General features: G+C 33.6%; 1 protein-coding gene across 3 annotated transcripts in view; it reads left to right on the top strand.

The window, feature by feature from the left end:
• LOC117108686 (brain-specific angiogenesis inhibitor 1-associated protein 2-like) overlaps window positions 1-25,938 on the top strand; it is a 57,572-nt gene that overhangs the window by 17,879 nt on the left and 13,755 nt on the right. For all 3 annotated transcript variants that reach the window (XM_033250793.1, XM_033250792.1, XM_033250794.1), the window contains exons 4-9: window positions 7,589-7,650; window positions 8,941-9,057; window positions 13,448-13,603; window positions 21,410-21,496; window positions 24,390-24,485; window positions 25,213-25,314. In XM_033250793.1, coding sequence (XP_033106684.1) covers window positions 7,589-7,650; window positions 8,941-9,057; window positions 13,448-13,603; window positions 21,410-21,496; window positions 24,390-24,485; window positions 25,213-25,314 — 620 coding nt within the window. The remainder of the gene's footprint in view (window positions 1-7,588; window positions 7,651-8,940; window positions 9,058-13,447; window positions 13,604-21,409; window positions 21,497-24,389; window positions 24,486-25,212; window positions 25,315-25,938) is intronic.

The raw sequence follows: 25,938 nt of genomic DNA, 5'->3' as shown, positions 1-25,938 counted from the left end.
CCTTTTAAAATTCTATTTTCTAATAGCGCAGTGAGACCATCTGTGTAAGAGCTGTCTCTTATACACATCTAGATGTGTATAAGAGACAGCATTTTGCTCTTTGTAATGATAAAATATTCAAGTTTAATCAATTTTATTAAATAAGGGACTGTCATTTTGTGAAATCATATACCGTATTTACATGAAATGTCCCAGGACGTTTATTGTTGAGAATGGTTTTTGTGAGGTTTATCGAGGGAGGCGGTTTTTTGGTGTAAAATGGATACGATAATTTTTAAGAGTTAACGTATCAGATATAAATATTATTGCCTTCATTTCGATGCTGTACCCATGATCAACATGACGTCAGCTCGCTATTAAGATGTGGAATACATTCACTGTATCTAATTGAATTGTTATTCATTGTTATCTCTTATATCTTTAATACTAATTATATATTTTTGAATTATGAATTAACTATCTTAAAGTATACAAATATTTGCTCTTTGTAATGTGATAAAATTTGGTCTGTGGTTTAATCAATTTGATTAAATATAAAGGACTGTCATTTTGTGAAATGATACTACATATTGCTATACTAAAATTATTTAGACTTCACATTGGATACTTTTTAAAATTGATGATGTTTTAATAATAGTAATATTTATATTATAGTAATTATGTGTTGAACCAACAACACTGATTATTTGGAAATAACGTTTAAATATAATTCAATGTTTTGACATTTTCTGTTGAAAAGAGGGTAATTTTCTGCAGTTGTATTTGTATAACTCATTAAATTAAGTTTCTCAATTTACTTGTATAATAATATTAATATAGTATCTAATGTACAATGTTGGCTGTAATCAGTGGTTACAGTAGGTCACTTTTTTGAAGTGGTTGTATACACTGAACTGAGTGTATAAAGGCTATGTTCACACACACGGCATAAGACTGGCGTGGCTTACGCCAGGCGTAAGCTAATCCACGGATTAAAATTCCAAAGTGTTCACACAAACGGCGTTCGTTAAACTAGCAGTAATATAGGCCTATGTGGAATAGTTTTCAGTTTTAAATAATGTGCGTGTTGACAGTAGTAAAATTAACATTGCATCATTAAATCTGTGAATTGTTCGAAGTGAACTTATATGATTATTGTATTTTAAATGAACAATTTTACTTTTGATTTTTCAGCTAGCATTATTGATGTTGCATGTATTAATAGACAGTCTAAATGGTTAAAATATCTTACAAAACACAATAAATAAATCATATACATTATAACTAAGTAAAATGCAATAAAACAGGAACCCCTTTACCATTTCATTTATAGAGAGGACAGAAAAGAGACCAAAGTAGCTAATATATTGCAATCGTGATTGGTCAATCTCTTGAAATGAGGTCAAATCATTCAAGCATCACTGGCGTTAGCTCTGTGGCGTTAGCTAATCTGGGGTCTGCAGGTAGCGTTAATAACGCCAAGGACGTGGCGTAGTGAGTGGCTTTAACAACGCCACTGCCTAGTTCACACACAAAGGCGTACGCTACGCCAGGCTTAAGCCGGCCTTACGCCGTGTGTGTGAACATAGCCTAATAAGCAAATGGTTTACAAAAAGCATAATGGCTCAGTTAATTAACATTCATAATTGAGAGTGACAGATCTTCTGTCTGTAGTTTATCCTTGAAGTCCAAAATGAGGCTATGGTAGAATACTGATGATGACATAATTAATGTCGAAATATTGAATCCCAACACAATGGCGTGTATTTCAATACCTGGAGTATGTATTATACTTTCTTATCTGAGATTAATCAGTGGACCTTTCGGTTTTTGGTAGAATACTGTTTATCTACTATATATTTGGTCCTTAGGCCTATTATTAGTGTTTAATTGTTAGTATCTGAGAAAGACAGACACCACGACAGACAGACTTGGGAATAAACTCTAATCCAGGAGGAATGTGAATACTTTCAGATTAAAAACTACCCGGCAAGACCTTCCCGGTATATGATCACAGTGAAATATGGAAATTATAATCCAGTGAGAATATCCAGTGGGAATACTATGAATCCTTATGACAGTAGAATTGGATTAGGATAGAAGGGTGGTTGAATCATTGAGGAAAGAACTCCATGGTTGAATTAACTTCAAAATAGGAGAAAGTGGGTTAGTTGAAACGCGGGGTTTGTTCTAACATTGACATTTTAGGACATAAGTAATATAAATTTGTTAGTTCCACTACCACCTAAGGCGAGACTTCCTTTATTCCTTGTTTCGCGTACTTATTTTTTTTAAAGATCATCGGAGGAGGGCAGAATGAAAATAAAAATAAAATTTTGTTTTCTTATTTAGTAAATAGATTTGCCAAAAACATCCAGATGGAGGAGAAAACAAAAATAAAATTTCACTGGTGAATGTACAATAGGATGGTTAAATGCTTCAGATTTATATAATTAGGATGAAAGATACATAACTTATCTTTGGTGATTTCAAGGCAGCAAAGGGCATAATAAAAATTAAGAAAAACTTAATTTTTTCTGAAATTTCCACTTTTACATGGTGGCGCGTGTACTAATTAGCAAAAAATTTATTTTATTTTTATTCAAAATCATTAATATTTGCAGTTGGCTGGTTCGCTAAAACAAGGTATAAAAAAAGTCTTGCATAATATGGTCAGATTTAATCATAGCCATCCACCCTCTTGTCTATCAAATCACCCTCGCCCTTGAATTTCCCTAAATAGTCCTCTAATCCAACTAATCTATTGCAGACCCACCTAGACTCAGATGGAATGTTTTGCTGCAGACCTATTTTGAACATTTTTATAGCATTTTTTAGACCCATAAAATACCTTTAATGCATAACCTAGTTACAGTAGTTTTAAATGTTTTACTATTTCAGCACTACTGCATGTTTCAACTAACCCCATGCCATGTTTCAACTAACCCCATAGGTGGGGTAAGCCGGAACACCTGAGGGAGCGCGTTCCTATGTCAATTCAGCAATCATCAACAAATCTAACAATTTTTTAGCTGCATTTATGGCACATAATTATGTACGTGCTTCTACTGATAGTTATAATTTCTTGCATAAAGATTTTTAGAATTATATGGAAATTTTCAGGCCTGTAGCCAGGTCCTTCCAAGGGTGGGGGGTTTTCTGGGCCGGTGAGCTTGGCAAAACCCCCAAAGCAAGAGGATTTTTGTGCTTTATGGGTCTAAATAATGCTATAAAAGCTGTATGTTTGAAAACATCTGTGTCTGGGTGGATCTGCAGTGCATCAGTTGGGTTGGAGGACTTATTTGGGAAATTTGAAGAGGGGATTCGCCATAAAAGAGGGGAGTTTGCTAGAAAAGGGGGGAGTTTGCTAGAAAAGGGGGTTCTCCTGAACCATAAAACCCCCCTGGATACGGGCCTGATTTTTGTAAATTTTATTACAGCTAAATCCCACTCGCCCCTATACTACTATACAGTAGGAATATCAAATTTAATTAGTATTTTTAGTTAGATACAGTATTTAGCAAATTTGTGATTCACTGTAAGACTGTTCTGTAAACTGTTCGCAAAACTCGCCTTTTAAAATTCTATTTTCTAATAGCGCAGTGAGACCATCTGTGTAAGAGTGCTTAATAAATATTCAAATTATTACAGTATTATTATTTTTTATATACACTGTAAAGAAATGTGCAATCTAATTTTTTATTAATTTTCATAAATGTGTATTATCTTAACAGTTTTAATGTGGTAATAATGTGATTCCTTTTTGTATCAATTAAATCAAAGTATTTTTATAATGATCACTACTATGTGTGGTTTTTTAGTTCCCTTTTTCTTGTAATTTGTCCATTGTGTGAGTTTTGTATCCATTTGTATTAAAGTATGTGCATTTTATGTTCAGCTGTTTTTGTAAATCAGTGATTTCATACTGCTATGTCAATTTTTTTTAATGAATAAACCAAATATAAATATGAAATATTAGATTGAGTTCAGAAATCCCAGAATTTCTAATTCCCAACGGATGTGTGTAAATTAAATACTCATATTATTAATATTATTGACTCAATCACACACATTATGGAGCAGTTTTTTCCTTTATTTTTAATGATTTCTTAGAATAAGCCAGCTTTGTAATTAATTTCACTGAAACATATAAACAGAAATTGTTAAGTAATCATTGCTGTTCCATAGAAACATTGAAATACACTTAATGTACATTACATCAATTAACTAAAAAATTTTTTGACTTAAATTTAAAATCACAATTCAATGACAGTATCTTTAATGATAAAGTGATAAGGCCTAAATGTTTTTTAATGCAGTAAATGAATTATGAGCACATACATAAACTAGACATTATTTTTTATTACTTGGCAAAATGTATAGTATTAGGTTGTGATAAGTTTCATATCACAAGATCAGGTTCAGGTGAGGGGCCCAACTAGCTGTGGCCCTTTGAATTTTGAAAAAGCAAAGTTACACAGTCAAATTTTGGTCTGAGAATGCAACTTTTGACCATTTGTGCTATAGCCATGAAAATATTGGAGTTCTGTCTTGAACATAGTGGAGTTCAGATGCTTTGGACGCTTTAATATCCTACTCACTCTAATATTACCCAAACCACCTTTCTTGGCATTAAAAAATCATCAAAATGAAAATGAAATTCACCATGTACATTCTCGGATGCTTTAGCTCTTATAGAGACTGACTGACCCCCCTCTCCCCAAAAGACTGACTGACCCCCTAAAAGAGCTTTTTCCCTGGACCCCATAGGTCTCTGGACCAAGTCCTGAATTGAGAAGGCTACAAAGTGAACCTAGGGCAAGCACGGTCTCAGTGTTAAGGTAATTGTAATTAACGGTGCCCTTGCCTTACCACTAGGCTACTCAACATTTATATGATAATTGACTACATTTTGTCCTTATATCTCACTGTACTATTCAAGTCATTTTCTTGGTCGTCAGAACCTTCAAATTGAAGACAATTCTATGCTAAAAAATTTTACTGTAAATCATACTGTGTTTCCCATAACAAATTCACATTAGCAGGTACAGTAGAAAGGAACTAAAATAAACAGAAGAGTTTCTGAGCCTAAATATTTTGATCTCAAAACCAGATGTTATAAAATGATTTGTCTCCTGGTTTTCTCATGTTATACCCGATTCACACGTGAAGTTAAATTTAACAAAAAGTAACAAATTGTAACCGAGCGATCTCCCGAGTTATTCCTACCGAGATAAAAAGCATTCACACGCGTCTGTAAGGTAATGCCAAGGTTGTGTAAAATTTATTCAGTGTTTATTCAATTAACCATTTTTCCCCTACTGCGATATAGGTCTAGCCTAGGCCTAGTTGAGAACCCCTGTCACAGATGGACTGTTGAATTCATTTTAGCTGTAGAAAACTAAGGGTGGGTGATTTCAAGGAGGTTAAAATGTTGGGTGGGTGATACAGTTAACATTGGTAAACTCTAAAAAAAATAAGAGTGGAATTTAAGGATGGAAAAGTGGGCTAATAAAGGTGGGTGAAGGCCTATGAAATTAGCTTTTGACTGGGTGGAAAACTCCAAGGGTGGGTGGCGCTGCCCGCCGCTCGCCCACCATAACTACATCCCTGCATGTGACGTATGGTAGTAGGTGTACTTTCAAATGATTATTTTCTCTACTGCCACCATGATTTTTATGCACATGGCTTTTAGCGGGCTCGCGCCCCTTGCTTCAATGCTCACCGCAGTGCTCTTCATACTCATCCTTAATTGTCATATCGTCATTAATTAAATGTATTCCTCATGTGACCTATCTATAGATTGTTTATTTTATCGTACCAGTAAGAATTACTTAATAATTATCCTCATTAATTATTCATAAGAAGGTCAAGGCCATATTTTATTAAAAAAGAGTTGTGGTCATTTGTTGTTGAACATTTTTTTATCATCATTTTTTTGTCATCGTTTTCCAGTTTAATGATAATCCCTGTGAAATGAATTGAGTTGTAGGCCTACTAATTAAGCTACAGTGACATAACCTTGACATGGTGGTGTGGTGATTATAAGTAGGACCTTTTTGAATCATTGTGATATTGTAGAAAATACAAAATATCTGCGTATTCTTGCAAAAATATGTCAGTTCTTTACAGTAAACTCTATTTAAAACATTATTATTGATTAACCAATTAACCAACAACAGATGTTTGAAAAATATAACAATGATGAGGATATATGGTTCTAAATACAGTGGTATAACAAATTTTAACTAGAGCAGTCCTGAATGTGGGGTGCTGCCTGAATAATGTAGGGCGATTCCATCATTTTCTTTAATGATCGAGGTTAAAAAAAATTTAATTTCCGTTTACTTTTCAGAACCAAATATTACATTAATTGAGATTGGCATATACAACATGGTGTACCGGAAGCGCATAGAGACCCTCGTATTTTGTGCAGTATAAATACATAACCTTTAACCTTTATAATTATAATTGTTAAACTTGCCCTGCAAAACTTATAATGAAAATATTGTTTAAAAAATAATAAAACAATGCTTGCTTGAAGGGCGAGTTAGCACAGTGACATTGGATTGGACTTTAGCGCAAGTGGGAATCAAGGTCATGACCTGCTAGTGCTTGTGTCCTTCGGTACGACGCTTTGTTCTAATTAACTTTTGTCCTTCGGATTGAACGTTAAGCCATTCGTCTTAGCACGCTCTTTAAAAAGAGTCGGGGATTGTCTTCCGCTGTACCTCCATTTTACAACTGCACTGCAGATAGCACCAGTCCCTGTAAGCCTCTTTTTTACTGGTTGATTTTGAGCAATGACCAATACATTTAATTTTTGAATTCAAATAAAGTATGTGAAACAAAGATATGTAGGGGGAAAAAAAAAATAAAACATACAATATCAGTTTGCCTTTAACAAGATTGAAAAACATAAAAGTACACTATTATACTTCATAGCAAAAATAAGTCTAAAGAGTCGAGGTATAACCATTGAAGTGTTAGTTCAGTCCCATTTCTTGCCTGTCCCTTCTACTTATGGTAGTTTTCCACCAGGCAAATTTATTCACGCGAATCAAACATTTTTGCCCATATGCATGTGAAATTGAGAATCTTGTGATGAAAATTAAACTGCAGATGCCATATAGGTGGAAATTTTTGATTCATGCGAATAAATTTGTGGTGTAGAAAACAGCCTTTCAAGGGTCTTCGATATTAATCTGCATTTTCTTGCCCAAAATTGGCCGAGTAGGCCCATAAGGATAAGGGAGTTTCTCTAGGTAATAGAACAGTAGTAGCCTATCCTCCTATCAACTGCTCTGCCTTTCCAAAAGTAAAATTTGATGACAAGAATCTCTAGCAAATCTAATATCTTGAAAAGCATATTTCATTCCTTCTTACTCATATTTCATATCTCAGATTCATGATAATATCCTACCACCCATTGCCTTTAAATGTGAAACGTAAATTTTACATTTTTCCCGTATTGTATTCCATGGTAATGTACTCCATGTTTTGTCATATTATCCTGCAAGTCTAGCTAAAAATGGCTCAAATTTGTCAGCTTCGGTTTGTCTGGATACAAAATGATAACAATACTTTGCTCTCTCTCTATCTTCACCAGGTCAAGCTCTGCTCCAGTTATCCGAAACGTTTAAACAAATAGATTCCCAACGTGAAATAACGGTAGGTATTAAATTTTATCACTTTTTTGTGATAAGAAGAAAAAAGAAAAAATGAGCTGAATATTCATAAATAGATAGTATCAGTTACTAGGCCTGTAAAAAAAATGTGCCTCGAAAATTATTTTCTAAAAAATAGTGCCTCCAGTACCAAATGTTTGATACAGCCCAGTGTTCTCTCAAAGCCATTTTAGCCATCAATTTTACCGGTAAAAATAACCAGCCAACTGGTATAAATGTTGTGCTTGTAAAATAAAAAAAACCCCATTGACTAGGCCTAGGTTGTCTAGGCTTGGCTTCTTTCAATAAATTCCAGTCTATGCCTAGGCTATGGCTGTATGTGTTGTTTTTTCAAATCATTAAACCCCGTTCTAATGAGGTAACACCTCACAATGCACACAAAGCTGAATTTTTATGGACAAATTTACTATTAAAAATGTTTCAATTGGGAGAACAGTGGTTGCCTCAGCCCAACAGTGGTTATATCATTCCTCCATGGTTATATCAACTAAACGATTGTACCATTGGGTTGTGACAATACACAATCAAGATTACATAATAGTAAACAAATATAACAAATGGTAATAAAGAGAACTTAAACATAAAACTATACTGTACTGACGAACATCTGTAAACAGAAGTCAGAAATACATAGAAAATACATAGAATTTAGAGTTTACTAATATTTACTTCAATAAGAAATAAAGAAAAAAAATAAAGCAAAAAGATGCTGGTTGGAGTTGTAAAAATAAAATAAAGGAATATATTTTAATTGAATATTTCAGAGACACTAGTGTTGTTCCTTTTCATGTGGAAAAGGATATGCATGATAATGATTATAATAATTGTTTTAAAATAGGTTGTTTCAATCAGCATAAATTAACATAGTTTGCATATTCTTGAACAAAACATGAATGTTGTTGCAGCCCGTATTATTGATAATAATCAATTATATTTAATGCTCCAGTTCACAGACCCTATTTACGAAGGGTCTGTGATTGCACAAAACTACCAATGGCTTAAATGTCTCATATAAAATACAGTTAACTATTGTGAAGTGCATTCAAACTTGCAGCTGAAAAAGAAAAAAAGGCAGCGATTGGAATTGGACCAGCAATCAAAATGCTTTTTCTTATTTGAACAAAAGCCACATCCGGCAAGACATTTTCTTTAAATATTTGCAATTAACGATGATGACTGGTGTATTGTTCCTCTTTCCGTTTTGCATTATGTGCAGACCCATTGCTGTCTATTACATTACTTTAAACTTAATGAATTTCTTGCATCTTGACAGCTCCTAGCATTTCGGAAAGAACTGCTGACACCAATTGAAAATCATCTTGAACAAGAGACCAAATCAACGATCACCACTAATAAAACATACATAGCAGAAAATAAAACTAAATCAGAGGTTAGTAAATTAAAGATGTAGATTTGTAATGTAAGGTAATATAATGTCCAAGAATTTTGTACCGCATACTTTTCTGTTGGATACAAATCACTAATCCCGAAAAAAACTGGAATGAAAGTGGATGTTAATTTCTGTACCATAGAGTGAATACTGTACCTCTTCCCAGTGCTTAACTACTACTGAATAATAACCACAAAAAAAACTCCTTCAGTGACCTTGACCTTTCACTTCAAAATTAAATAACCTTTACAGCTATTTACTGTTCTTCTAACATTATGATGATCCATTCATTAGTTTTTATGTAATTTTTAGTAATTCTTTAAATTTCTTTAACCTTGCTGTTGGAATTTTCACCCCAAGGTTTGTTTTGTTGTGATTCATATTTGACACGTTAAAATGCACATATAATCGTAAGACTGTAATCACAAGTTGTGAAAAGTCTGTTTTAAAGAGGAATCGGTACTAAAAAATGTGGCGTTTTTTTAGAAATATGAAATTATTTATTTATGAAAAGATTTTGCATTTCGTGCATTTTTTAAACAATATCTTGAATTAAATATTATTTGATGTTTATAATCTTTAATTTTAGTGAGGAATGAATTTTTCAGGCCGTATGAATTCATCATGCATTTGAATTTGTCATACATAGTAAATAATATTTGTTCGTGCATAATTTTCATTTACATTGAAAACGCATTTCATGTCGAGATTGCTATTGTTCACTGGTTGTGTTCAGGGTTATGATAGGTTTGCTAGAGTAGAACACAGCATTGAGACTTCAATCAGGATTAAATATCTTTAAATCACCTAGGCACAGCTCCAGCAAATATACGAGATAAGCCAGTCACATTAGTTGTATATATTTTGCATGTTAAACTTTGAAATTCATTGTCCGATTGAATGATACAGTAGTATCTGTTTGGATGACTCACCAAATCGTGAAGAGGCAGATGGCGTATGTAGACAGGTTGTAAATTTGATTAAAGATGCTAATATCAATGAGACATTAGTGTGTGTTGAACTGTATACAGCTTCTTGTATACATATATTTTTTTTTCATTAAACTAAGGAGCTTCTTCTTCATCTTTAATTCAAACTAGCAATTTTGTGCTGGCTACAGTACTGCATAATGGGTAGAAACATGGTGGTATGTGTATTGTTAGGGGAGGCGATGGTCAGAATATTTATGTTTCTACACTGGCTTGTAGCTACAAAATCTGCTTTTTTGGTAATCTAATCTACAATCCTCGGAATGCTTTCTAAAGTATACTGTAGTTTGATCGAAATGAATCAAAGAGTCTACGTACCCAAGCCACAGAAATCATGCTCAAGAATATTTAGCCTCTCCAAAAAGTCCATTATTAAAAATTGTATGCAAAAAATATCTCTTTTATTTTCGAATGCAAGCTGTGTTCGCAGACTTTTTAAAAATTCCGCTTTACGCACTAGGGCCAAGGATATGCCAAAGAGTGAACTTAATCACTCTTCAAAATAGCAATCCCTTCACATGGCAAATAAACATACACACAAGATGCTTTTACATAGACCAAGAGACCAAGTCTCATTGTGAGGGTTAAGGAATGGATTTGTTTTCGTCGTGAGAAAACTGTGACAGGAATTGAACCTAGGACCCTGGGATTGGAAACAATCATCTTATAACCACCAAGCTACTCAACTCCACTCAAAAAGCTATTCAGCTTCACTAAACATGTGGGATGCATTTTCTTTCTTTAGTAAACTAGGGATGCTGAATATTGGAAGTAGCACCCATTATTACTGCTGGTATTCTCATCATGTTTTTCATTTTAGGCAGAAATTCTCTGTGGGAAGTTTTTTCAATCTAACACCCAACGTTTATTAGATCCGTCATTACTACTTGAATGGTGACAAGGCTTAGCTTTGTTCCTGAAATGTGTTGGCTCTACAAACGATTCATTCACCTGCAATGCCTATTAAACTATTGTAATATAAATGCTGGCAATAAAACTGCAGTACAACGATTCTATATTCCCCACATAATGAATACAGCAATGTAGAGAGCGTGGTTGGCACAGTGGTTGCTTGCGGCTCAGGCTTTCAACCACTGGTGACACCAGTATGTGCCCAACAAAATACAAAGTTCCTAAATTGTCCGATAGGGGTCTTTCAGATGGATATTTCGGATGGAAACCAGTGTGGTGTGGGAGAGAGGCTCTGGCAGAAACATGATATTATGTCCTTTCCTTTTCAGAATTTTTTTTATCAGACTTACTAGTCTTAATCAAATGTTATATCTAGTACCTATTGAGTATGACAAAAAAAAAGATGGAAAAATGTATGGAATAATTAAATGGATTTGAAAAATTCCCAGAATATGGACTGTGTGTTGGCCCTAATGGCCGCCCATCAAAAAAGATCTATTAATCAATGAAATAATCAATCACCAAATCAATTAGCCGAGTATTTCTAGAGATCCTTCAAAATTATACGATAACTATGGCTTGATGTTCTAGAGGCATGAATGTAGTTTAAGGTATGAGAAGTACCTGGTTCAATTCCGGAACAAGCTCGTTATTTTTTTTCAAATCAATTTAATTAATCATACCATACCTTGTATAGGAACCGTGTTCCTCCTTGGCTTTGCCCTCTTTTTGTATTTATGGAAATAAAATATTATTATACTTGGTTATGACTATTCTTGGTGATTCTCTCCTCTTTCTCCTTTAAATGTATCCCAAATCACACCTTTCCCTCCCCCAATTACAAGGAATCATCAAATATTTTATAATTACAAGATAGGTTCTCCGTAATTTCTGCATACAAATTTTGTAAAAACCATATTTTAATTGGTTACTTTTTGCTATTTTTGTTATATTCCTGATGTTTGTATTATATTTTTGTATCTGTAGAGTATGTATTGAAATGGTTACATCCAAACAGAATTCCCGTTTTTTTTTGGACAGTATGTAATCTTGAATCTTGTTTAGGATGCTCCTATGTAGAAACGGTTACTTTTCAACTTTGACATCAAAGATCGTTAACTACTGTAGCATATCTGCATTCAAATTCTATAACAACAAACATGGTAACAACTAAGACACCCTTTCGAAAACAAATACTTTTTATGCTTCTTTTTACTGAACATCGACATTCTATTCTACATAAATCGCGGAGAGCACTATTCAGTACAGTATTATACAGTATATATGCATACATATCTGAAACATAAATTCAATATGTGTTAGGCATTAATGAAACAACATTTGAAAATTAATAATTCTACTGCGCTTAGGTGAATCCCAACAAGGAAGTAACATCCAGTAATCACATTGGTACCAAAATTATTTTTACCTCCTAGGTTTATCTTAAGTGATATTCAGTTTCGTTTTTCTTTTCCTCTTTTGGATACTCAGTGGTTTATGGAAGTTCCTGTGGCATAATGATGACATGGTTTAGCCCAGGATTTTGAAAACAAGCCACAGGTGATGGGGTTACAGATATGTTAATCTTTTTTGGGAAGGAAAATGTCAATATTTATTATTAGGTCAACAAAAAATGTTGTTGCAATATCACAGTGTTATTTAGAAATTGTTGTCAGTCTGCCTTTCTATATTGGCTTATAGGCATAATAGAACTTTCTGCTAAGATGTAATTGCTAAGGCCCCACAAAAGTGTTAAAATATACGCAAACACATGCGTTTGTGGGACAACATGTATGCGTGTTGGACACAAGCGAGCCCTCTTCCGATTGGTCAGTTGTTAAGTTTGAATGACACCTCTATAAGGTCTCTTCTAGAGTTCATTGCCAACCATCACTCAGTGTATGTATTTTTTCTTGGTAGGTTGGTAGCCAGCCAGAGTACTAAAATCTGTGGTTAAGATATCAAAAATATTAATAGAGCTTCATAAATCAAGGCCAGAAAAGTTAGTTTTTTTCCAAACCTGAGACCCAAAATATCATAAATCAGTGATTTGCTTTTTTGATTCCTCAAAAATATATTTAATAATTTAAAATTACTGTAGGAAGGGACGTAATAAACTTTCCTTTCCCTTCCGTTTGACATTGTTTCTTAACCTTTCCTAGCATGTATCACAATGTTAAAACTTTTTTTAAACAGTAGCTACTTTATTGCCTTTTTGTTTACATTTTGATTGACAATTAAATGTCTTGTTGGTTTGGTTTGTGTATTATATTCTGAATGTGTATAATACTATATGTTATTGTTGTATTTAATTTATGATTCAATAATTTTATTTCACTCCAGAACTCAAAAGTAAAGAGTCTGGTAGGCAAAAAGGGAACATGTCCCTGTACTGTGCAAGATGCCTACCACATGCATACCATATGATTGCTCTTTGACCTATATAAATTCTTCTTGTGTTCAAAACTTTAGGGAATTTTTTTTTACAGATTGTTGAAAGATGCAGAAGTGAAGCAAAGAAGTACCAGAAGAAAAGCCTAAAAAATAGTGCAGGGAAGTACCATGAAAAGGAACAAAAAAGCTCACAAGAACTACAAACGCAACAAAAAATGCTCTTCGAGTTTAGGATCAAATCCCTTAAAGAGGTAAGGTACTAAAAATGAAACTTATAATGTAATTTTCCCTCATTAAAAATAAAAATATTCTTTTCATTTTAGGTACATAAAAAGGTTGTTGGTGTAGTGATTGCTTGCAGTTCATACTTGCGGATTATACTTTTAAAATTGTTCCCATTGAATTACAGAGGCAGTTATGTAAAGCCCTGGTTCTCAGCCTTTTTTAAACTGCTCAATACGTCACGGTATAACAAGGTTCTGATTGGGTGAAAGTAACCACGAGAGTCTGTATAAAACTACCCCCCACCCCACTCTTTCCTGTTGTAAATTTAAACAATATATCCATGCTTCCACTGCTTTGTAAAAATTGTTTTGAGAAAGAGTGGAAACTAATCATTTGCGACGCTGCATTCTGATTGGATGTTATAAAAACCGTACCATGAAAAATGAGTATTGAAGAACACAATATATATATCAAAAGAATTGTTTTCATACACAACACAAATGCCAAGAGTATGATAAAATATAAACATAATTTATTTTATAAAAGTTTGTCTTGTATTGGGATTATAGTAAACATAGTTTAAACCTCAGTTTTGATTAATGAATGTGAGTTAAGTTTTAACATACGCTGTGTGCATGCCTTTGAAATGATTCTGTATCCTGGGAGTTTTCTTATAATTCTGTCATTCTGCCAGCAAATAATTCTACTTAATTTGATAGCCATCCATCTTAGGAAGAATAGTGTCTGTTTAGTTTCTATAGAAAACGGATGGTCTCGTAAAGAAGCAGTACTCGATCTAGAGTTTCAATAACAACATTATGTCCTAGATTTTGTATGCTGTTCGTATTTCATTAAAGTCGGCTGATCAAATTTTATTTTATTTTTCTAATGATTTCGAGTCCAAGTCATTTATCATCATCAAACATCGGCTGTAGTACGTATTAGGGAAGGACAGGATCTCGGTATTTCCTTTAATAATGATATGTCAAACTTGTATTGCTCAGTGCCAAGGCCTCCAAAGTCTAAAATAATATTACCCTGGTCATTGGATTACACACCTTTCAAACATATTCTTGCCTCCCTGAGGGAGTATTTCATAATGTTGTAGTTCTCACAATCAGCATTTAAACATACCAGGTACCAAGTTGTGGCTCTGTATACATTCTGACAAGGTGGTTGGGGATGAAGTTGTCTGACATGTGTGTCTGACAATTTACCAGCATGATTCAGTGGTGAAGCTGTGGTGGGGATCCAGTGTTAAAGTTCACCTTGCCACTATAGTCATGGACCACACCCATACGTAATTCAGCTCAATGATGTTGAGAGTTTTTCTTATTATCCTACTTACCTCCTTTACCAATAGTCTCGCCCACGCATTAAGCTATAGGGTTCATCGCCTACCACTTGTTGAGACTTACTTAACCAATCAAATAGCAGTTAACACTTCAGGATCAACTTGTATGTCAAAGGTTTATGATGTATTTCTGCTGTAGGCAATAAATTTTGGATAAACACAGTTGTTGCTACTAGCCCAGTGTACAGGTACATCATTAGAAACAAACAATAATTCTGTTGCTAAGTGATGGGATCTTTATACTGTCTTGAATGTTTGCATTATGAAAACCTACCCTTGATTGAATTAGGCATATAAAACAAAATATAATTAAAATAATTCTCATGATTATGATAAAACAAATATGGAAGAAAAAGTATGAAATGTGACACAAAAAACAAATACTACTTCAGAATTTATGATAATTTTGATGAAAGTTACCATATTATATTCATAATAAAAATAATATTAACCAAATTATCAGTTAAGATATTAATTTAAATCCTTTTATACCAGCATCTTGATTATTCCTGTAGGCCTCTGGTGTAAGTAGATTTAACCATATGGTACTACAAGCAATGTGAAAACTACACAGTAACACAGCTGTTTAATAAAGGCTGATTTTGCATAATTGGAAATAGGATAACTTTACACCTTCCACCTTCGCATACATGCAAATTAGTCAAAACTCTATTAAAAATTGACCATTATAGTAACTTTGTTAATAATATGGTATTCTACTATTGCCAAAGCGAACATGACTATAAAACAAAGACAGTGTAGGTGCAGCCTAAGGTCCTTTTCGATATGTGACTTATTAAATGTTGATAACATGTGTATTTCTTTTTAATTGAGCAGTTTTATTTCAACTTTTGAGGTTTTTCTCAATGGTTTAGCAGTACCTCTCTGGTCTTTGTCTTTTGTATATTTTTAATGATTAGTTTTATTTTAACTTTTCTGACTTTCTCATTTTTTTACCAGCATTGCCATGGTTTTTGTTTGTATATTTTTGTTTTAATTATTTGCATTAATTTCATATTTATTCAAAATTCCTTAAGCCAGAGCCTAATTACTCCACTAATCCTAGGCCATAGAGAAAATAAAGAAGTAGCTCTAGAATAAATCAATAGCCTGGTCAACATCTGGCTTGATCTCAGCATGCAGGTATATGCAGAGCTCTGTCCCTCTTTGTGGCCTCCTTGCCAAATAGCGTGCTAACTATAATCAATTTTAAAACGCTAAAGCCAATAAAACATTCATACAGCCTAGATAACAAAAATAAAAATCACTTAAAAATATTAATTATCATCACAATACAGTTAAAAAAAAAAAACAAACCAAGGTATTGCAGCAGTAATTGGCACAAATACGCAAGGTATCACTATCATAACAGTATTGCATAATGAATAAATGGAGTGGAGCTGATGTAGTTTGGTGGTTAATATATTTTTTCTTCCAATTGTAGGGTCCTAGATTCAAATATTTGTAGTACGTTTTACTCATCAGAATTTGAGAGGATGTTGGGTAGGGCGGGGAAAGTGAATGGTATGTGTGTGCAGACGCTTCACCAACTCCACCATGAACGGCTTGCAAAGGTGTTTCAAACCATCCGCTCCATGCCAAAATTATACGCACCGTTATTGTTAAGAGTGGTAGAATGAGGACAGTGAATGCACATGTGTATTATTACAAATACTCATTTTACCCAGCTGGGATACGAGATTACAAACTGAAGTATTTAAGATTAATATTGTATTGTATTGGAAGTCATGAGTTCATGTTATTTCCATTCGATTGGACAATAAATAATTTTTGTATCTTGTAAATTCAGCGACAGTGCATGATTTTTTGACTACAGTAAAGACACATCTCCACCCATAAGCCTTGTATCGACGGCCCTGAATATCAGCCGACCCTCTAGTATATGCTGGAAGGGTCACACTCTATATGATTTATAAAAAAAGAAATTACACTACACTCAGCATCCAGATAAATATGATTAAGAAATTGTATGGAGGAAAATGTGAGAGATAATTCAAACACTTAAGTAGTAAATGTGGCTAGGCAATAATTAAACCATTAAGAAACATTATGGTTGCATTAGTGAAATTGAATTATCATTTAAAAAGTTGGTTAAGATACATTTGTTTTCATCACTTATTTAATGTATTTAACTACTTCGCTCATAATATTGTAACTTAAAGTATAATATTCATGTAGCCTTTTGTATCTCAGCTATAGAACATTTATCAATATCTATTGACTGGAGTAGAAAAAAATCTACCGGTAATCAATTTCTGAACTTAACAGCAATACTTGTCCTAAGTTCCATGTTACGCAAGCTTTTATCTATTTGACATTTGCATTTAATATATTTCCACTCCTTGGTACACAGTATATATTGACTTAGTAATCAAATTGTACTCATAACAATGGATGGTCTGTTTACAGATTTGACACGTCGCTTCCACAGCAACATGTTGCTAGCCTTTTCATAGCTCACGATCCGTCATCATAATTTTTTTGGCTTGCTATTAAACATGTGGTAGACATGATAAACCATCAGTAAATTACTCGTTTGAAAGGATAATATGAGTTGTCAACTTACAATCAAACAAACAACAAAACAAGTCACATCATGACTATAATGAGCATCAACAGGTCTTTGTTTTTGTTGATTTGATAGTCTGGGATTAGCTTTTACGTTCTGTTCAGACTTATCAAATTTTATTTGATAAAACATGTGCCATGACTATATATTGTCATGATGACATCACATCATGACCATATATGGGCACATCATGACTATATATGTGCATAGAACAGTTTCTTTGCTAAAGAAAATCTGATAGGCTGGACAGAGATTTAAGCTCCGTCCAGCCTATCAAAAACATGTGACATGGCTAACATCACATCATGACCATATATAGGTACATAATGACTATATATGGTCATAATAATTAGCATAAATATTTGCATAAAATTTGCTTCAAGTAATTAATTGGTTGTCGTGAACTAGCCTCATTTAAATCTATTTACATAAACACTGATATTTGGAATGTACTCGTTAGCATTATTTAATTTTCAGATTCAGATTTATTCACACATTGCATAATGGTGGTAATAAGACAAAATAATATAGATGCAAACAAAATCAAATGCAATTTGTGTCTGGAGAAGTCAAATAAGCCCAAATGGCTTTACGGCTGGCTCCACCAGAGAAAAAATGAAAAGTAATTTGTTCCATGATCAAAAGATAAGACAAAACATGACGTAACGAACACAAGGGAACAACGACAAAAGGAACAACAGTGTTTTTAAAAAATTACATATTACATTAAATTTGAACATTATTGGAAAAGAAGATAAACTGTCATTGGATAGGATAACACAAGTATGATAGATAAAGAAGAATAGAATAATTTTATTTTCTAATATCTCAATTCTGTGTTTTCCGACAACGGAGGCCAGGTGTCATGGACATTTGCATAATAATTAGCATATATATTTGCATAAAATTTGCTTCCAGTAATCAATTGGTTGTTATGCACTAGCCCCAATTTTATCTGTTTACATAAACACTGATATTTGGAACGTACTTGTGAGGACAATGACATGTCGAGGCAAGTACCAACTTTAATAAAACCTAAGTAGCAGCTGCGGATATTCCTAATTTAAAACAAAATTTGTTTTGGTTGCGCAAACTTGGTTTGACATTTCGTCTTACTAAGAATCCGATTAGTTGAAATTAATAAAGCATGATTTTTGTTCATTAAATGTGTTTACAAAGGATGAAAAGAATTTTCTAATAAGCTCATATTTTAATTTGATCCCCACATTGATTTTTCAATCATGAAACTTTAAACATCCAGATCATTCTTCTCTATCATTGGTTGGAACTATAATGCAATGTGCAGTCATGTTTTACATTTTAGCATATTGTGCAAATTATTTTTCTATTTTTTGTTGAACATTTAAACATCCTGATTATTCTAGTATACCATTGGCTGTAATTCTTCTTCTCACCCAAAAATCTATCCATGGGCGTGCCCCACTATATCTTTGTTAACTTATTAACAAATATGTTTCTTCCCGTTCTACTCGTTCTTCTCAATCCCTCAACTTGTTACTCCACGAGTCAAGCAAATTATACCGGTGAACGCTCTTTTTCCTTCTCTGCTCCTAAACTTTGGAACTCTCTGCCCCTTCAATTACGTATCATCTCTGATCAGGAATTATTCAAATCCAGTCTTAAATCCTTCTTCAAATAGCTCAACTTTTTTAAACATCTTCCAGCGCCAATGACAAGCCAGTTTTGTTTGCTTTAATAGGCATTTTTAAAAAATGTGTATTATTATTTATTTTAATCATTTTAGGCACATTTACACCTAAACAAAATGTTTTCATTTTTAAAAGTGTTTACTGACCATTAAAATTAACTCTTGACTGATAAAGTATGTCAATTTATTTGCGAAAAGCTACTTTAATTTTGGCATGCATATATAGAGTTGCGGTTGTTGGTTTCTTTACTGTACCTGACTCAGTATTATTTTCCCTTATTCAGGAAACTCTATATTTCCTTTGGAAGTAAGCTCTAAAAAAACTTCAGCAGGCTAATATCCTGCATTGCACTACTCCTGGGGGCTATAAAATGTCTTCACTGAAACATCTGAACGAGTTATTATGCTGCATGTGGGGAATATGTGTCATTAAGGTGATGTTTGTTATCTGAAAAAGTATAGGCCTACAGAGTGTAAACATTTGTACCTTTAGTAAATTATCATATAAAATATCAATTATTTTTGTCCGTAGACCATTTTTTCAGGGGAATATATGTCACTTGGGTGATGTTTGCTACCTGAAATATTATAGACCTACAGAGTGTAAACATTTGTCCCCCTAGTAAATTATCATATATAAAATATTGTATCAATTATGTATGTCCGTAGACCATTAGTTTACATTCTTTTAATACATAGACTGTACAAACAAAATTAACTTTATTATTTCAATATAATTACATATTGATGACTACTAGACAAAATATATTAAATCATCTATTCATTCTATAGATAAACACCTTGCTGATGTTGCATTGTTAATTTATTTTTATTTTTAGAAATTCAATGAGTTTAAGATGTTCTTCATTGATCTGTAGAAAGAACATTATTTACAGAACAAGGGTTACACAATTAATAAGACAGGAACACCACAATGTCATTATTCCAAACCAGACATTTAGAATATCGACAAGTATTGTTTATTTTGAATTTTTTATGTATATGGGAGTTAGACTAGACCGCTATTGAAGACATGCATACACAAATACTGTATACTGGTGTTCTAAAACTAATTTGAAAGTCATTAATAATCATGATAATGTAGTATTTCTTGGAAGAACTATCTGAATTTTGGTACACCATGGATTTGAGGAAATAACCATTGGTTTGTTGTTTTGATGTTTCAGTGGCAGAACTCCAAATGTCTTCTAGATATTGAAAAAAGAATTAAATTAAATATGAAATTATGATAGACATTTGTTTATTTATTACAAAGGAGATTGATAATAGTATAATATGTTGTCAGAGCTTTTCAATCTATGTATAACTCTATGGTTGTACATGTACCCAATAGCTGGGCACGATTGGCATTTCTACTTTAAAACCTCAGTAAAAAGATAGTTTGGTCTGTGCACCTTAACTGGAATTTCCTGCTTGTTGCTTAACCAGCTAAAAATATAAACATTATTGTTATGATAAAAACATCTGTATGTAATTATGGTGTTGCGTTGGCACATTGATGTAAGAATATGATCATATGTACAGTACATATTTGATTTGTTGAGCTGAGCATTTGGCTAATGAGCTGAGCATTTGGCTAATTGGTATGGTTCCTGCCTCTTGCACGCCAGGGCCCGGGTTCAATACCCGGCTCTGCATCGAGTATTGAATTCGGGTCTTAATAACAAAACGCTCAGCTCCTCGAAGAGTTAGGCGAGTTAAGGACCATGTATGTATCAGTCTGTATCCGTTTGATGTTGTAGAGTAAGTGGGGTAGTTGGCGCCGAGCTATGGCAGCCGCTGGTCCCCGGGGACCCAGCCCGAATTTCCCAGTGTGTAGGCATACATATACGAGGACAAATAAAGAATTATTATTATTGTTAGTTTTTTTTAATAGATTAAATAGTTTTTTAATAAAAACCTCATTGAATCAGCCTTAGTTTATTCTTATTTTTTAAGCGATTTCAGCCTCGTGTTCTTCTTTTTTTTTTTTTAAGTGTAGGCCTACTACGTTTTTCTCTGTGTGACAATTGAATATGGCTCTATGTCATTTTGTACCATATTGTGTAACAGAGCACTAATGACAACTAGGTACTAAATGAGGAATACCAATTTGAACTCTGTAGAATATAATAACTTATGGTTTTGTTTTGTTTTTTTCCTATAGGCATGGGACAAATTAAATTTTTAATTACTTCAATGTTTTTTTCCTTCCGTAGGCGTGGGGCGAAGAACGTCGTCATTACTGCTTGATAGGTGACCGATGCTGCTCCTTGGTCAAGAACCACCTGGTGTACCATAGCAAGGTAACAATCAATCAATCAATCAATCATAGAGTTGTGTTAAAATTCTGTGCCATCATTATTTTCCCAAATGATGATCCATTTTTTCCAACAGAGGGACCAGAGGCCACTACAGTCTCTGCCCCACCCATGGTTGTGGGGCTGAAGTAAATCCATCTATTATTGTTAATGATATTATTATTAATTATAAATTTAATATTGCTAATAATATTGTTAATGAAATTATGCCTAAAGTCCAGACTGTCAAATTTTATTTGACAAAAACATGTGACATGCCTAAATATGGTCATGATGACATCACATGACCATATATAGGTACATCATAACTATATATGGGCATACAATAGTTTTTTTGTGAAATAAAATTTGATAGTCTACACAGGGCTTTAGCTGCTCACTCAGTTGTATAGACCCCTTCTCTAGTATTACTCAGTAGCAAAAGGTCGTCCCAGGATATTTAAGAGGTCACAAACATACCTATGTAGTGTACATCTTGAAAAAAAGCTTGCAAGAATAGTATCAATTACACTTATTAAAAATTACACAATTAAAAAACAAACATTTAAAAATGCAATACTATATACTGTAGTGTCATTGAGCTGTACTTTTCCAACTCATATCAAGAGTGTTGCGAGCAGCGATAGAGCTATCTCATTCGCTGAAAACTCTTTCGCTTTCACTGGAAATAACAACCAACCCAAAGGAATTCCAAAACTCTTTAAAAATCTATCTATTTTTATGGTGTTGGTGACTAACATGATTGCTTAGGCTAGACTTTTTTACCCCTAGTTTAGTGAACCCACCGCCCGCGAATATTGATGATTTAGAATACAAATAAAATCTTATTTTTGGCCAATTAGCAAACCCAGACCGTGAAAAAATGGGAATTTCAGAAAAAAAATAAAAGTTTTTCTTTATTTTTGTTAATCCTGCCACTGCCTTGAAATCTCCAAAAATACAGTAAGATACGTACGATATATTTCTTCCTAGTTTACATAAATTTAAAGCATTAAACAATCCCATTACTACACTGTTTACATTCACCAATAAAATTTTAATTTTATTTTCTCCTCCTTCTGGATGTTTTTGGCAAAACTATTTGCTAAGTAAGAAAAAAAAAATTAATTAATTTTTTTTCCCACCCTCCTCTGACTATCTTCACAAAAATAAGTTCGCGAAACAAGGTATAAAAAAAGTCTTGCCTTATTCACCTATTTCTCTCTACAATTTTTATATTGTTTCGCATCATTTTATGTTAGGTTTACTCAATCCATCAAGATTTAGGTCAGGCGCTCAGTAGCCTAAGACTACTATAGTAATCAGTACATCATTGAAAGCCCCGAGTTCTGTATATATACAAACAATACATAATATATACATTTACCACTGCCTGTGAAAAAGCTTAGCCCTTGCAAAGGTCTGGTTAAACAGTTTTTTCGTTAGTTCTTGAATTTTTCTGTGCAAACATGTTAATGTAATTAACAAAACCAGTACAGTGAGTACTCTAATAGGTTTAGATTCGCTAGCACAACAAACTTGAAGTTCTCGCATACATCAGTGACGTATCTAGGGAATTACTCAGGGTCCCCCAGTCGCTCCCCCAGAAATCACAGTCAAGTAGTTAAAAATCACCTAAAATCACCATATTTTTCGAATTAGTGCCCCTCAACAGATCGTCGAGCCCCCCTGCCACTTCATCTTCGCGACCGTTCCCCCTATCACCACCCCCATTTCAATGCTTCTAGATACGCCACTGGCATATATTATTGAATTACTATTTTTATTAATAATAGCATTATTGTTCATTATAAGTTATATTAAGATAATATATTTTCTATCATGTTTATTATCGTTAGAATTTCCTGTAATGTTTGTAAAGCTACTTTAACGATAATGGCCAACTAATTTAATTTCCGAGTGACTTGACACGTAAGCTGATGCGTAATTAATGTCATTAGTGAGTATGTAACGCCGTTAAAGGAACGTGATAACTTGTAAGGTTGCGTCAACTAATCTTAAATTAACCTTGGGTACAGTATATACAGTGTAACTGTACAGACGGCGTATACAGTATTAAATAATTCTGTTTATATTCTGTAGAGATGGGCATCTATTCACTCTAGGTTATTTACTTTCCAACGATACTATATTTTGTATAGTTCAATCGAATTATGTTTTATGATTTTTCTTTTTCTGCAGTAAGGGCCTTAAGCATTTCTTTGTTAGCCTACAAATATTAATATGAAGAATATCAATTTATTTAACATAAAAATAACACTAAAAAGAAAAGATCGACGTTTCGACTCCATGGTGTCATTTTCAAGATCAAATGATGAAGTAAAAAATATACAGCAACTATAATCAATAGAAAAAAGCTATACTTCATCATTTGATCTTGAAAATGACACCATGAAGGAGTCGAAACGTCGATCTTTTCTTTTTAGCGTTATTTTTATGTTAAATATCAATTTAATTTTAGTAAATGATTCATTTTTAAATCATAATATTAACAATTAAAACAGAAATCTGTGACAGGACTAGAGGTGGTACAGGAGGAATTTGCTTGAATTCCTCTGCTAAATTATAATCTGAAATTGCAGCCATTATCCTAACCCCACTTCCCATCCAATCCTGGATTAGCCCCTTCCATATTATGAATTTAGACTGGACGATGCTTAAAAGTGCTACCTGTCTTTCTACTGATCATATAAATCAAGATTCAAGATAACTTTATTTCTCATGGCAGTTAAAACTGAATTGAGAGAAACGTAGAGAAACAAATTAAACATACAATGGTTAATATGCATGTTGTAACATATCTATTAAGCTACTTTAGCTAATTATACATAAATGATAATGTATGGTAAAAACTGTAATTTAATTTTTTATTTTCTAGGCTCAGAGCCTGTTTAATCATCGTCTTCCATCATGGCTTGACACCGTTGCTAAGCCTGAGAACCTTCCAGAGGAATGTGACGACTTCTTTGCATCTGTGAGTCATTCTACATACAGGAAAAACATACAACGGTTTTTGCATGTTGTAACATTATCTATTACGTTCACTAATTATACATACAGTAGAGCCTATGTGTAGTAGACACCTAACCTCAACTTTCAGTATGCTATAATATTTGTGTGTGTGTGTAAGCAGGTCAACTATAGGTAGAAGGGAACTTCCCATGCTTTCCCCTGAATTTTTGAGGAAAATGAAATTATTTTTAAATTTATGTCTGGGAGTCATTTCAGGTCATTTAGTGGTGTCATAGCCATGCAATTTCATACCTCAGCCCCAAACATGGTGGGGTTGAGGTGGTTGGACCCTACATTTTATGTAAAAGTCCCTCTCTAGGCACCTCTCCCCTTGTATAATATTTCTGGATCCTTCTCCTCTAGTAGGATGGTGTCATCTAATGGGAAATGCAAAATTTCTCTTAGTAGCCCAGTGTTGAAGTAGTAAACATACTGTAAATGCTCGAATAAGCGCCACGCCCGGCGCCACAGCACTTAAACATTTTTTAGAGGCTTCGGTGTGACGCTTATTCAACAGCCGCGGCGCTTAGCTAAAAATAAATCAGGTTTGGTGGGACACTTATTTGAGAGTGGCGCTTATTCGAGCATTTACAATTAACTTAGTTATTGTTTAGTCCTAACAATGTGTGTTTTTTTCCATTTCCTATGTGTTACGTGTGGTTTGCTTATTGCTGTTTGCTTATGTGTAGCAACCACGTCCAGTGTTGGGAGAACATCTGGAAGGCGGGGGCCAATTTACCCGGACTTTGCTGATGGAGCATCGTCAAAATCTACACAATGTCCAAAATAAGGTAGGTCAAGGTTCAAATATCGGCCTTGCTCTCGATATCAGTTGATGCATGTGACCAAAAATTCTCTAAAATAACTATAACCATTTCAAATTCAAACCCAAGACTTTCCGATTACCGATATGTAACGAATATTTTCATAGTACCATACAAACTTACTGTAGGTTTTATGAACTGTCACACAATTAAAAATATTGTTTGTTTTAACCTTGAAGTTAAGAGTTCGCAGGCAATTTTGATTGTAGATGCCGCCTTGCAGATACCATTTATTACTTCACAGCCATTGTATATCATCCCACAGAAGTGATACAGGCAGAGACGATTATTTCCTTAATCTGTTTGTTACGTCAATAAACTTGACTAGATTCCAAATAGATAAAGGCTATAGAAGCCATAGCAATATTGCTCTATATAAATACAACTTTAGTACTGTATTATTATTAACCGTATTAAATTCGGATCAAGTTTTATAAAGGAGAATAGAGGCACTGTGTGTGTGTGCTAAGTCATGGAGATCTTAGGCCCCTATCACTACTCTTATTTCAAATGTTTGAAATTTTGGCTGGGCCCCAGGGGCCTGCAGTAGTCACAGTACTGCATCAATACCAACATGTTCCAACATGTGCA

The sequence above is a fragment of the Anneissia japonica genome, unplaced genomic scaffold, assembly GCF_011630105.1.
Source record: "Anneissia japonica isolate Jap-2015-1 unplaced genomic scaffold, ASM1163010v1 scaffold1587_len1432017_cov164, whole genome shotgun sequence".
Taxonomy (NCBI): Eukaryota; Metazoa; Echinodermata; class Crinoidea; order Comatulida; family Comatulidae; genus Anneissia; species Anneissia japonica.
Note: the sequence above shows the minus strand (reverse complement) of the source record. Positions and strands in the feature narration are given on the sequence as shown.